The following is a 15,171-nucleotide window of genomic DNA, read 5'->3' as shown; positions in this document are numbered from 1 at the left end:
TTCACTCAAACCGAGTGAATGTGCTAGACAGAACAGTGTGCTATTTATAAGCATCAGTCCTGGCGCACGCAGCGGATGTGGACTCTTATCAGCGTGATTACGCAACCGCAACTTGATTTTCGAGCAACACGGGTCTAGTAATACTAGAGCCCGTGTTGCACAAACCCAATACGAATCGCGCGCCAAAAACACTTCAGCCAATCAGAGACTGTGCTCGACATCTATTGAGCCTCCCAGAGAGCATCCCAGAGTGCCCCAGAGAGCTACAACACCAAGAAGAATCGCTTCTCGGCTTTTGGCAAGATCAATGATTATATAAAGTACAATCACCCACAATGCGGCAATCTTCCAAAGAAGAAGGACCACTCGCCTTCACCCATAAGTGAACGCTACAGTCAGAATTTATCTTACAACGTCTACGACAAGACAAAGACAAACTGCCGTGCGGAAAAAGGTAGGAACCCTCACTAGCGATGATAATCTCAGAAACAGGAATAGTCCGGTAAGCTAAGATTTCCCTAGTTTCAAAGGATTCCAAACCTGCTCTACCTGCATTGTTACAAGCAACGAAAGCTACGGTTAGCCATCCGTTACCCAAACTAGAGGAAGAAGAAACTTTCATTAAAGAAAAATTTAACCTCGCACCACAAAATAAAGTAGGTCCATTAATAAGAACAAACTGAGTAGTTTTACCAACTCCTCTAGTTTCATTCTTTTTACCCTTCGCAGAAGATGTCGAAGCACCTAGAGTACCGTCCACATTGATAAGTGATTTGTAAATAAGCATTCGCCGACGGCGACGAAAGCAACGTTTACGTGTTTGTCTTGTCGTAGACGTTGTAATATAAATTCTGACTGTAGCGTTCACTTATGGGTGAAGGCGAGTGGTCCTTCTTCTTTGGAAGATTGTCGCATTGTGGGTGATTGTACTTTATATAATCATTGAAAGTAGTAGTTCTCAACAAACGGCCCTTTTAAGGGCCACAAATACTACACATTGATCTTGCCAAAAGCCGAGAAGCGATTCTTCTTGGTGTTGTAGCTCTCTGGGGCACTCTGGGATGCTCTCTGGGCACTTTGCGCTGCTCTCTGGGAGGCTCAATAGATGTCGAGCACAGTCTCTGATTGGCTGAAGTGTTTTTTGCGCGCGATTCGTATTGGGTTTGTGCAACACGGGCTCTACTATTACTAGACCCGTGTTGCTCGAAAATCAAGTTGCGGTTGCGTAATCACGCTGATAAGAGTCCACATCCGCTGCGTGCGCCAGGACTGATGCTATAAATAGCACACTGTTCTGTCTGGCGCATTCACTCGGTTTGAGTGAATAGCTACTGAGGCACTGCTTCTTACAATGATGCGTAAACGTTCTAGCACACTGATGACCTCAGATGCTAAGTCCCATAGTGCTCAGAGCCATTTGAACCATTTGTCGCATATATTACACGCTTATGACGTCATATTTCCTGACGTATGTGGCGTGTCATCCATCTTGTATGTGGTTTTTAAGCGGTTTGGTGAATGCCGACCTGGTACTCACGTCCTGCCTCGGTTTGGGAAATATTTTCACATTTTCACACACTAGACACAGACGGACGGAGGACAGATGCTCCGTCCCTCGGGTTAGAATTGGTGACAGGCAGGGCGTCCGGCCACCCTCTGCCAACAACATTACAAAATCCAGAGTAACATGCTGAGCCTGTGAAGAAATGGGATAGCATGTAGAAAAAGGATTATTTTAAATTTTGTGGACCGGTGTAACGTTGTGTAGAAGAGATACACTGACGGAAAAAATCCCTACATTAACAAAGACTAATGAAATACATTAATCTAGGTAACACACTTAACTGATTAACATTGCAAGAAAAAAATGGTTCAAATGGCTCTGAGCACTATGGGACTTAACATCGATGGTCATCAGTCCCCTAGAACTTAGAACTACTTAAACCTAACTAACCTAAGGACAGCACACAGCACCCAGCCATCACGAGGCAGAGAAAATCCCTGACCCCGCCTGGAATCGAACCCGGGAATCCGGGCGTGGGAAGCGAGAACGCTACCTCACGACCACGAGATGCGGGCAACATTGCAAGATCTCTGGTTAATCCAATCGAGAGAAAAGCCATCGCAAATCTGAAATGATCTTACATTAGTAACTGGTGTAACCGCCAGAACGTTGAATGCTAGCATGCAAAAGCGAATGCATTGTGTTGTACAGGTGTCGGATGTCTGTTCGCGGGACGGAGTTCCATGCCTGTTGCACATAGTCGGCCGATAGTGAGACTGTTAATACTGTTTGTGGATGACGCTGGAATCGTTGTCCGATAATATCCAATATGTGCTGGATTGGTGACCGAACATGTGATGGAGTACGCCAAAGGTTACAACAGCGGCGTGGTGGCTAGCGTTGTCCTGTTGGAAAACACGCTCTGCAGTGCTGTTCATGAATGGTAGCACAATAGGTCAGTTCATCAGACTGAAGTTCACATTTCCAGTCAAAGTGTGCGGATAACCACGAGAATGCTCCTGCTGTCATACGAAATCGCACACACATTCACAACTCGAGGTGTAAGTCCAGCGCAACTAGCACGCAGTTGCAGGCCCTCAAATGGCCACCTTCTAACCAACACATGGCCATCACTGGCACCGAGACAGTGTTCTTCCCCCCCAGTGAGCTCTCGCTTCACACCAGTGAAGTCGCAAATGATGGTGTCTTGAGCTCAGTATAATGCATGCCACAGGGTGCCTGGCACGGAGCTGTCCTTGAAGTAACGGATTTGTATCAGTTCGTTGTGTCATTGTGGTGCCACCTGCTGCTCAGATTGCTGCTGCAGATGCAGTACGATGCGCCAGCGCCATACGCTAAAGCCTTGAGCCCGGTCTAGTTGCAACAGTACGTTCTCGTGACCACCGCTGCCAGTAAACACGTACGGTTGATACAGTCGTACCAAATGTTTCTTCATTGTCGTAGAAGTAACATCCAGCTTTTTCATAGCCTCGTTACGTCACCTGTGAGGTGTTCATAATGGCGTCCTTGCCTTCTTAAAGGGCATTCTTGACTAACATCAACTCACCAAGTCCAGCCTAACGCTCACGACCATTGCAAGGTGTATTTAAAGCAAATCTGATTCCCATCCTCAAAGTGGCGCTACTAGCGCAACTCTTACGCCACTGGCGGGAAATTTGAATAGACGCCTACCAACTTTCGCTTACGTTGTGCAGCTCTTCTAGGTGTAGCGATTCTTTCCGTCAGTGTACATGTTAAAAAAAAAGCACTTCCGCACGCTAATGTTCGATATCAGTAAGACAAACGAAGAAATGCAGTAGTTACAGCTAGTATCTGGCTTTTATAGCCAACAATAATTTTCCAGTACTGGGAAAAAGAAAGTAGAGCGACGTTCTGGGAAATATATTCGTTGGAGGTATGAAGTAAACAAAGCCTTCAGTCGCAACGTTTTCTTTTTTTATTAACTACACGATGCATTTAGGACCTTGTGGGAAAACAGGCAGAAACTTCAAGACCCGTTTTCAAGAACATGTAAATGCTTCTAGGCTCAAAAATTTCGAAAAATCAGTCATTACACAATATATGTTGGAAACGAAACATGTCATCAACAGTCTGAAAAGAATTAGGTAATACTGTAAGTAGGCTGTTTATGTTTTCTTATTGGCAACGTTACGTAGCGCTCTACATGAAAATCACTGGCTGTGCTGTGCGCAGTCTGTGGCTAGTTTGCATTGTTGTGTGCCATTGTAGTGTTGGGCAGCTGGATGTGAACAGCGCGTAGCGTTGCGCAGTTGGAGGTGAGCCGCCAGCAGTGGTGGATGTGGGGAGGGAGATGGCGGAGTCTTGAAATTTCTAATACTGGGTATTATGAACTGCTATGTATATTATGGTTTTTCAACACTATTAAGGTAAATACATTGTTTGTTCTCTATTAAAATCTTTCATTTGCTAACTATCCCTATCAGTAGTTAGTGACTTCCGTAGTTTGAATCTTTTATTTAGCTGGCAGTAGTGGCGCTCGCTGTATTGCAGTAGTTCGAGTAACGGAGATTTTTGGTGAGGTAAGTGATTTGTGAAAGGTATAGATTAATGTTAGTCAGGGCCATTCCTTTGTAGGGATATCTGAAAGTCAGATTGCGTTGCGCTAAAAAAAATATTGTGTGTCAGTTTAAGCACAGTCCTGTACTATTTTTCTAAGGGGACGTTTCAATACTACATAACGAAGCCAATGGTAAGACCCTAAGTCTGTTAGAACAACTGGAGACATACGTCCACAAAATCAAAACACCAGAATCTATGTTAAATGAACAGACTGACTTCGCAAGCCGTAGCTATTTCAGTAATTTTAAAGACCTATTTCTTGCATATGTCAATTGTTTAGTACTTATATCTTTAGCACTACGAATAAATTCATCTTTGACAACACTATGTACAAAAACATCTGTAAAGTGTTTATAAACATATGTGTACAAATGTGCCTCTTCTATGAAGTGACATGTACTAAAACGACGGAGAAAAGAATATTAGCCGTTGCTAAAACGTTAAAAATGCTTTCCTTGGATTATGTGGTAAGTTTACACAAGTCATTTTCCGCTATTTTGCACATATATTCCACGTTCGATTTACGAAATTCATTACCTAACATTAAACGTTTTCGTGACAGGAATATGCATTTCACCTCATTCAAGAGAAGATATAAAACATGCATTAAGACAAATTACACCTGACGATAGACTCACAGGGTCTGAAATGCGTCGTGTAGTTAGTAAAACACGTAAAAGTTTTGACTAAAGGCGTTGTTTAATTCATACCTCCAATGTTCTGAATACAGTCACGTTTTAAGCTGCAAAATATGGATAAAATTAAAAAAAATATTGGTTGCCACTGGGCGTATTGGATGAGCAGAAATGTTACTCAACAATTAAAATCACAGTGCTGAAAACAGGATACAAAATTTTGCTAAATTTACTGTGACTCAATCATGCATGACTTTTGTAGACATTGAACACATTAGGGCTTTAAAGATTAAGCTGACTTCATGTACACAGGTATTTACATACAGATCTGGTTTGTCAAAGACCGGACAGATAGTCTATGTGGTGTTACAATAGGAACCATCGCGGCAATAACCGGAAGCAATGTTTAATGCAACGTCCTGGGTAGGAGCCTGTCTATGAATTTGCTCATGGTAGTTTCTCTAGTATAGGGAAACTTGAATTCTATATTAAAGCTTAAACTTAGCTACTGTCTAACCTGTCATCTCAGCTGTGTTTTGCGGTCTCGCCCATTATGTTTATACGAAACTGTGCTGAAAAGTAATGCCTCCGAAGTTTTTATACGAAAACTCGTAAACCTTTTTAAATGTAGCAAACTTTATTAACACTCTATATCTTTACTCTTCATGACTACATATTTGAAGCCCGAGTTGGAATTGTAAGTGTATAACATGATGATGTGTAGCGGAATTACGTTAGCGTGTGAGAAACAGCGTGCTATAATAGAGTTTATAATTCGAAGATTTCGTCGACATATCGAGCACCCTCTCCATCATGATGATTCCAGACAACACACGAGCTCTGCGACATCTGTAACAATCGGACGCCCTGTCTTCTCTGTCATCGCTCATCCTCCATACAATCCCGACTTGGGCCCATCCAGTTCCCTTCTCTTTCCAAAACTGAAGTAACACCTTCGAGGACTTCACTTCGACAGCGATGGAGAGGAGCAAGCAGAAGTGAGATCGTGGCTCCGTCAACAAAGTCAGAGGTCCGACATTCATGGTATGAGAAGTGATCTCACGTTGGGAGAAATGTGTTCGTCGTCACGGTGACTCCGATGAGAAATAAATACGTAGTCATGAAGTGTAAAGAGGTAGAAGTTAGTAACGTTTCTTTTGTTTAAAGAGAAGTTAGCGTTTCCACGTAAAAGGTAGGAGTTCTTACTTTTCAGCACGCCCTTTTCCTTCATACCGTTGTTTTCAATATTTTCTCTCACACCGCTTTTCTTGGAATAGGTCATTAGCAACCCATTTCGTGTCATATAAATTATGTCTCTCTGTTCCACATGTAAAGTCTCACAGACAACGTTCCCTGCTGGTAATAGTCAGGGAGATGAATTCCATATTAGGAGTAGTACCAACTCCTCCCTTCCACAGGCATACAGTAACGCATCTGGCTGTCTGGTCGTGGTTTGAAGTGTGCGAGTATACCGGCAGCCCTGCCCGTCAAGACGCTGTTGGCTGGCTTTTGAGTCACTTTCGGCTCTGCTGTTGCTTTAAAACTACGCTTGTTCTCGGAACATAGTTGCAGACAATTTCGTGTGTTCCTTTTGAGGCTTAACTGGCAGATCCTAATAGGGAGTAAGTTTTTTTCTGTTATATGGTAAGGAATAATTTGGTTCAAGTTTCGAAAATACGTTAGTAAAATTTAAGTGTAATGCACATCATTTCGGGAAGTATAAAACCAGTGTAATAATGGCTTCTGTTTTAATTTTCTGGTTCCAATTTCTTTCGTGACCCGTCAGTGGTAGCACATCATGCTAGCGATTGTATATTGTAAAGTCATGGGAGACCCGAAGTGGTCATTAAATCAATCTTCAGCAATTTTCCGATTACGTTTGCATGTGTTTTGGGCCTTATCGCGGTTTCGTAGTGATTTCTGTGGAGGATTGTACCGATCCTTTCCTGATCATGTAGATACGTATAGTGAAATTCGTATGAGATTATATGAGATCGGCTCTATTTAGAGATTCAGAGGATTGTGATTAGATGAATCTTTTTGTTCTCCAGCTATTTTCGGAATGTAATTCATTTTTGCCATATGCGTGGGTAACCATGTGCAACCAAATAAAAGTTATGTTAATGGGGGAGAAAAGCATTCAGCAGTGCAACTAATTACAGGTAAAATGAACTCCTATATTCATGGAGAAATTTTCATGAGTTAGGATTCATTGAATTTAACATAACTGTTCTGGTAGACTCTGTAATTATGTATCATGCTGTGACACCCCGACCCCCTCCGTTTTGGCTTTATTGCTTTCTTACAATGGTTTATATGGGTAGGAATTTCAGTAGGATTCTCTGGGTGTATTATTAATCGAATTACTATGCAGAATTTTTCGCTTCCTACAGACTCCCAGAGTATGTACCCCAACTCTCCTGTGAGGTGTTTCTGCTGATACATAGATGAAAGAACGCTATTCACTACCTCCAAGTATGTTAATTACCGTTTTTTTTTTTTTTTTTTTTTTTTTTTGCAGCATGTTTTCTGAAGTGGACAATATATGTTGATCGAAATAAATAGCCATTCGGGTCGTGCACAGCCTTCTGTTTATTCTCCTCCTACACACGCGCTGCCTATCTTTATGCTACTAAATCCTGATAAGAAAGAATCTTTAAATTTCACAACTGTTTCCGAAGTAAATTACAAAAAGGGCATGAATCGTCAGTAATTGATTATAGCGAACGCTCTTAACATTTATATGTTGCGTATTTCGGTAAAAGATTTTGGGCCTAATAAGAGAGATTATTAACCGGTTCGCACGATATAGCACACATATCAGAAGACAATAAAGAGAAAACAGATAAGCACTTTGTCCTTCCCTCTCACTCCGCACTCTGTCCTCCCCTACCCCTCCCCCTTGTGATAATAAAATGGACAATGCAAATCAGAGCCAGATGAATACATATTTTCTTAATTACAACTCACCTCTTTTATTGTTATGTTTCGATTTACCACGATGTAGTATACTTAAAACGTCAGATGATGATGATGATGATGATGATGATGATGACAATGATGTTGACTTAAAAAATACAGACAAGTAAACAGATAAACTAAAATCTGCCATTTAAGGGAATGTAGTTACGCTTAGAATATCATTTTCCTTAACATGTGATAGTACCTTTCTGATAAGAAGCTCCACAGGATCAAGAAACCAGATGGACAATGCAATAGCGACAAGAGATACTCCCAGAAGCAGTCGCAGCAACTGACCTTCAAAAGAATATTCACAAAAACACAGTTTTAATTGGATAAAATACAACTTTAATGAATAACTGTTTGTTTTAATAATGAATATCACTGTAGTTTGAATAACGAGTTTTCAAATGAGAAGGTACGTAACGTCGTAGCAACCAAACTCTTTGACATTTGCCATTGCCGCATTGGGATAACGTAGTGATACATCTACAGATTCAAATGTAGCACCGTCACTCCCCCCTATAAAATTCAAAACTGTGTCCGCTGTAGTCCAGCTAATGCTCACCGTTGTTTTCGACGTTCGAGGCATGATACTCATCGAATTCCTCAAGCACGTAAAAACCACTAACAATGACGTGTCCTGTGAGACACTCCGCAGTCTACTCAAGTCCATGAACATCAAACTGGCTGATATGCTCACTGAAAGAGTGATTCTGCTCCACGATAACGCGCCACCTCACCTCTCCCAAAGTACTATGGCCAAATTCAAGTGGTAGCAGCTTGAGCATCAACCCTACAGTCCAGGCATGTAACCCAGAGACTTCCCCGTCTTTGGTCCGCTAAAAGAATTACAAAGGGAAACGCTTGAACTCCGACAGCGAGATGAGGCAGACAATGGAGGGCTGACTCATGTCACAGTCAAAGGAATTCTGGGAACAGGTGATCCTTAGGCTCATGAAACAGTGGGATATTTGTGCTGAGGCCTTGGGTGACTACTTTTCAATAAAGAGTTCAATGTATACCCACATTATTGTTACGTACCTTTTCTTTTGAACACCCCTCATACATTAACAATTTCTACGTCATCTAGATTTACGAAGAATTAGACGGATATTCTGTAATGTCGCAGATATAGCTACTCTGCACGGTAGAACACACTGCAAATTTTTTCAACATTAAACACGGAAGACTCTAGAACTTTTTACTTAAAATATGAACAGTGCATTGTGTAGAAAGCAAAAAAAAAAAAAAAAAAAAAAAGTGTGAGAAAATGGACTCAGTATAGTCCACGCGAACACAACATTAAGGACCCAGACAGTTGGAGATACCCATGTCTTTCTGAAACGTATTGTATCTGAAGCTAATCAGCAATCTACTAGTGAGGAAATACGCGCGCTGTAATATTACGATTATTCTTCGTTAATATGGATAGTTTATAACTTGATATATCAAGGGATACTTCAAGAAAGCGGTGTGCTACAGTACACCTAATTAGAATGGTATGTATTATCCCAAGTCATAAAGCGACTGGAGCTGATGAGAAGTCTAACGCGGTAGTTTCTACGGGTATACAAACATACGATGAGTAGCGGACCTCTTACATGCGTCATACGCTATTTCTCGGATATAACGTCATTTGATTCAGATTTAGCACAATTTTCAATCCAAATTGGGAAATTACTAAACAGCAGATTAGTTATTTTAAACACTGAAGACATAAACGTTTACCCAAATATTACAGCAGCAAATGTAAAATGTGACATATTGAAGAGAATAACAAGGTTCCTATATAGTTTATGTGTGTTCCTGAAGCTAGTGGTACAGGCTACAGACGACCCGTCTGGCTCAGTCACTTGACTGATTGCGGTCCCAAAGAAGACAGGGGGGGGGGGGGGGTCGTGCAAGATAGAACTTGATTTTTTAGTCTAATACAGTTGGAAGGTTAGAGATGACTATTATGTAGAATCTGGGAATTTGTGAATTAATTTATGGAAATCAAAAGTTCAGTTTTAAAAAGTGCCTTACTCTTTGATAAAATCATTTTTTTCGAATGAAGGGTCACCAATTAATGGGTGCATGGATTCAGAATTAATAACTATTACATGACATCTATTAGAACGAAAAAAAATTACAGCAATATTTTCAAATCATTAAATTCATGATGACTCTAGTGACGTAGGTGAGACACTTTTGTCGTGAATTCTATTCGAAGTGGATACAAGGGTTTTAAAGGGAATATATGTGGTCGAGAAGGCGTGAAATATTGCGCAAATCAGTTAGCATTCTGTGGTGGCTGAGGATGGCACAAGTAACAAAAGCACTTCGGTTCTGGTCATTACGTGCACTGAACTCAGCAGGGCCTGTCATTTTTGATTGTTGTCTGTCCAAACCCTGTAACTTGCAATTGGTTGGTATTATCTCTCAAGTTCTTATAACAGAAGCAGAACTAGAAATCCTAATACCTCCTCTTGAAAATCTTCCCATATTTAATAATTTCACTTGTCCCTATCACTTCAAGTGGATTATTGTACTCTTCGGCGACAGGTGTAGAGACCTCTGAATATCCATTAATTACAGTTGAAATTACATAATATTTCACAGCATTATTTGGCGATGGTCCATCAGGAAAATATTTCTCCTTGTGTCCTCGAATGATCGCAGCCTCTAAAAATCTCTACATAAATTTCTGTGCCCCATTAGCTTTGGAATCAGTCACTCGGGATATATCAATATGCAGCGAAGTCTCGGGTATGGTGTCGTTCACACTTCACTTTGCCAAGGAATCATCGTGTAGTAATGGCTTAAGCTTGTCGTAACAGAGGCAAAAAGTTCGAAAGGAGATCGAGCAATCACTATCTCAAGCGAACCAGCTCTCACATTGTACTTACATGAATTCAACTTTTGCTAAATTGATGGGTTGGTGAGGGATAACGCATTCACATACGCCTTCTAAAAAAGGCGATTTATGCAACACTGGATGTGTTACATGCCTTATTACTTAATTTTTTTCTATGGACAGTGAGTTTACAGCAACCAGCATAGTGCTCTTGAGGGAAGAGTGTGAGTACTACACTGTATTCACATGCTCCGACAATTTTGTAGGACCACACGTAAGGCAACACATGGCATTACGGAACTGATCTCTTGTCTATGTCGACGCCATTAAAGATTAAGTGGTGCAGCATCAGATTAGATAATGGTAGTGGATAAAAGCAACCCAAGAGATTTGTAGAAACGAAAGAAAATCTACATTCGGTGACCGGAAGGGTATTAGAAACCCACTCCTAGATGTGAATATAGTAGCTTCACATAAGTACTGTTGTACGCTGCGCCTCTGGAAGAGCCGTGAGAGGGTCAAAGTGTTGCCACAAGAATGTCAATAAAAATTGGAAGAACGTGTGATATCACGATCCAAATAGCTGCCGATACGAGAAGAACAGCTACCACATAGTAGACATAAATGTGTATGAGGCGCATGCAATGAGATCATAATTCATCTAGTTCAAACCAACAGATTCGCTGCTCCTGTACAAATTTCAACAGGCTTTCATAGGACATCTGACTATTATACTGTCTCAGAGCCGTTTATAGACCGACCACTTGGAATTCCGGTAATTTGACCCTTCTTTAAACATCACCAACAAATGTGCCAGATAACAGAGGTGTGCCATAAATCATGGTTCCGACCAGCAGCAGTAGGCCAAAGTAACGTTCTCAGATGAACACTGCTTCATGATAACGATCGTTTTTGGATACCATGTGGTATTTAGTAAACCAATTTATCAAGTTCTCCCAGATACTTGCAGTTTATTGTTCTCCCGTTTCCCCAGCTTCCACATTTCATTTAAACAAAATTCTATTGTACTAGCAGATTATTCCTGAAACTCAATCAAAAAGATATAAGCAGACAGTTACCTTCGTACTTCGTAGCCGCAAAATTGCACTTGGCTAGAGTGGCAGCAGAAAGGGAATGTGGGTTGCCTACCGACAAGGGACTCAAGTGCTCGCTCGGTCTCTCGGCGTTGAGGCATGGTGTACATTCCGTATCGTCGACAGTTCTGTCGCCATCACCTGTCGGACTTTCTGCCTCCATAGCAGCCCTCTGACCCTCTTCATCTACCATGTTGCCTTCCAATCGTGGAACTTTATTTTCTCACACCGGATCGCTGTGCCCTGCAAAAACTGGAAATACGACTGATTTCCTTCCAGAACATACTGAAGATCTGACTAATGCTACACATAACATATACCAAATACGCAAAATTATGCTCATAGATTATGTTAAACGTTAAAAATAATACCTCTGCTATATATGCTACAAAAGTGCCATATTTATGTAGCAGTGATCAGCTGCACCACAACGCCATTACAGCACACGTAGCACAACTCATGCAGGACTCCAGGGAAAAATAAGAAATGCTTGAAAGGCTTCCAGATTCGTGTACTGACATCTCTTAATGACGAACAGGAGCTTCACAGTTGCAGTTTAGGAAAACATCGATCATTGTCTTCTTTCTCTGAATCGAGTACTCAGGATCTTCATCGCAATGAGATCTACAGTCTGAAACAAGATTAAAAATTCATCAACGAAATGTTCACAGACAATGTAACAAGAATAATCTAAAAATAATGTAAGAATTAGACGACTACATAAAGTACTGACAAAATTTTCGTGATAGCAAAGCTTTTAAATTTCAATAGATTATTCTTTCCTAGGTAGCTTCGAACATGTTTTTACATTTGGTAAAAACTTTACCTTTACAGAGTAATGTACTTTCGGAAAAAGACTGCAGTACATTAAAAGCGAATACTGTTGTTGAGAAATGTAATAAACTTCTATTCCAGAATCGGCTAGGAACGGAAGTCTAAACGCTACTTTCGACGACGGTAAAGAACGTTTACACGTACATTGAACCCACCAATGGTGGTATACCTGTTATGTGTGCGATAATAGTATGCAGGCTGAACTGAAGGCTGACTAAGATTATATACATAGACGCAAGTATGTTACACATCAACAAGCGTTTAGATTAAACTTCATAATACAGATGGATAGCACCAACTTTGGATATCGATAAGAGGGTAACATCTGTAGTTACTATAGCAAAACTTAAAGAAGACAAGAAGCCCTGCAGTCCGATTATACAAGCTGTTAATCTTCGATTTAGAAAGGTGGACGACAACTGTTAACACGAATCTGTTGAAGACAAGAAGTTTTTCCAATGTCATAGAGGCACCATCTAGCGCTTGAGCTGCGAAGGAAGCAAGAATGTAACGTCACGCCAACGACGGGTTCCGTAAGGCCGAAGCTCCAGTTGGGTGAGGCAGGTGAAGGAAATCAGCCCTGTCCTTTCCAAGTGAATCATCCACATATTTGTCTCATCTGATTTAAGAAAACCACACAAAATCTTCATTTTCATGACCAGCTGGTATTTTCAACCTTGATATTCCCATACGCGGATAGTGGCTAACTGCTAGGCCACATCGTTCGGGAACGAAACTCTATGGCGAACGCGGGAAAGATACAGACATAGATTGCCAGACGGATATGTTTTTGTGCAGTAACTGTTCGCAGAATGTGGTAAATCAGAAATGAAACCTAAAAGACTGGATAGGCGCAAGTATGACTCGCGCTCTGTGGGTACCACACGAACTTTTCTGTGGACTTGTCAACTCTTCGAAGTACACACACCATAAAAATTTCACGGAATCCAGGCTATGGTTATGCATGCATCGATGCATCTGAGTCTCTATACAAGGAGTGCGCAAGGGCCCGAAGAAGGCATTAACGTGGTGGTAAAACTGGCCGTATAAATAAAGTTATAACTTATGAAAACTGAAGGCTGTTCCATCAAAGTGTCTTCAGTTTCTCTGTTGTACTGTGTAAAGGCTTATCTTTAAGGTCTCTCTTCTATTATGTAAAGAAAATTTTTTGTTGGGCTTTCAGCCGAAGAATTAACTTGAATTTTCCTTAATATGGCCTTTAGCGGGAATTTGTAAATGCTTGGTTTTTAAAGAATTTCCTTAGCTGATCTATTATTTTGCCCTTTATCTGAGAAGATATTGTAATTTTACTTAAGTAAGGCCTTCAGCCGTCACACCAAATCCTCGTGTTTCAAAAGCAGTCATTTTTCTTTGATAAGTATCTGACCGCCCAATGTTCCGTATCAAAAATAGATGAATAGAAATTGGTTATGGAATGGATGATGGACAGAATACGTCAAGACGTAAGAACTGCACCAGGAAATTTTCTAAATACGAAGCTTCTTACGATTTCCAGGTAATCATAGAGGATAGTGAAGAGAAATTATAAACAGCGATACACAAATGAAGCAATGTAAGTCTGAATTATATCGTAAAGGTATCAAAAATAAAAACAATAAAAATTTTAGGAAAATACCCCATAAGGACTAAACCAATCATCAGCATATACGAGTAGAACAAGTGTCTCATTTCAAGTATTCGGGATGTTAGAAAACTTGTGAAGAAGAGGATAACATAAATAATTAAATTAATTCTTATTAATATATGTATATGGCACGAAACGGAGAACACTAAACAATAAAACGAGAAGTCCAAATGAATTTCTGTAAAGTCATGACAATACTCACAGTATTACATGGATCAGGAACTTGGACCTTAAGATCAAAAGACGTCAGGCAGCATGAAACATTAGAAGTGAAGCTCCTTAGATCAGTCAAAGGGTGCGCAACGCAAGACAAAAAATGGGAAAAAGGAAAAAAATTGAGTTTACAACCATTAACTGAATGTATTCCAACAAGACTGAGGGTATCGCGAAGAACTGAAAAAGTAAGTAGGACTGGAAAGAGAATGTACATCTACATCTACATGGATACTCTGAAACTCACATTTAAGTGCCTGACAGAGGGTTCATCGAACCACCTTCACAATTCTCTATTATTCCAATCTCGTATACTGCACAGAAACAACGAACACCACCTATATCTTTCCGTACGAGCTCCGATTTCAGGTATACATGCCGACGTCGCAAGCTGAAGATGAAGAGATAGAGAAAGTGTATGAGGATATTGAAAGGGTAATGCAGTATGTAAAGGGGGACGAAAATCTAATAGTCATGGGCGACTGGAATGCAGTTGTAGGGGAAGGAGTAGAAGAAAAGGTTACAAGAGAATATGGGCTTGGGACTAGGAATGAAAGAGGAGAAAGACAAATTGAGTTCTGTAACAAGTTTCGGCTAGTAATAGCGAATACCCTGTTCAAGAATCACAAGAGGAGGAGGTATACTTGGAAAAGGCCGGGAGATACGGGAAGATTTCAATTAGATTACATCATGGTCAGACAGAGATTCCGAAATCAGATACTGGACTGTAAGGCGTACCCAGGAGCAGATATAGACTCGGATCACAATCTAGTAGTGATGAAGAGTAGGATGAAGTTCAAGACATTAGTCAGGAAGAATCAATACGCAAAGAAGTGGGATACGGA

The 15,171-nt window shown here is 40.7% G+C and overlaps 1 protein-coding gene across 2 annotated transcripts in view; it reads right to left on the bottom strand.

Moving 5' to 3' along the window:
* LOC126100408 (scavenger receptor class B member 1-like) overlaps positions 1 to 15,171 on the bottom strand; it is a 276,724-nt gene that overhangs the window by 91,508 nt on the left and 170,045 nt on the right. Inside the window, exons 2-4 of one of the 2 annotated variants that reach the window (XM_049911001.1) lie at positions 12,006 to 12,265; positions 11,620 to 11,886; positions 7,907 to 7,998 (exon numbers count right to left, since the gene is read on the bottom strand). In XM_049911001.1, the coding sequence (XP_049766958.1) occupies positions 7,907 to 7,998; positions 11,620 to 11,827 (300 nt within the window). In that variant the 5' untranslated portion in view covers positions 11,828 to 11,886; positions 12,006 to 12,265. The remainder of the gene's footprint in view (positions 1 to 7,906; positions 7,999 to 11,619; positions 11,887 to 12,005; positions 12,266 to 15,171) is intronic. The other variant, XM_049911002.1, reaches the window with a different exon arrangement.

This window comes from Schistocerca cancellata, chromosome 9, assembly GCF_023864275.1.
Source record: "Schistocerca cancellata isolate TAMUIC-IGC-003103 chromosome 9, iqSchCanc2.1, whole genome shotgun sequence".
Taxonomy (NCBI): Eukaryota; Metazoa; Arthropoda; class Insecta; order Orthoptera; family Acrididae; genus Schistocerca; species Schistocerca cancellata.
This window is presented reverse-complemented; position numbering and strand designations above follow the sequence as displayed.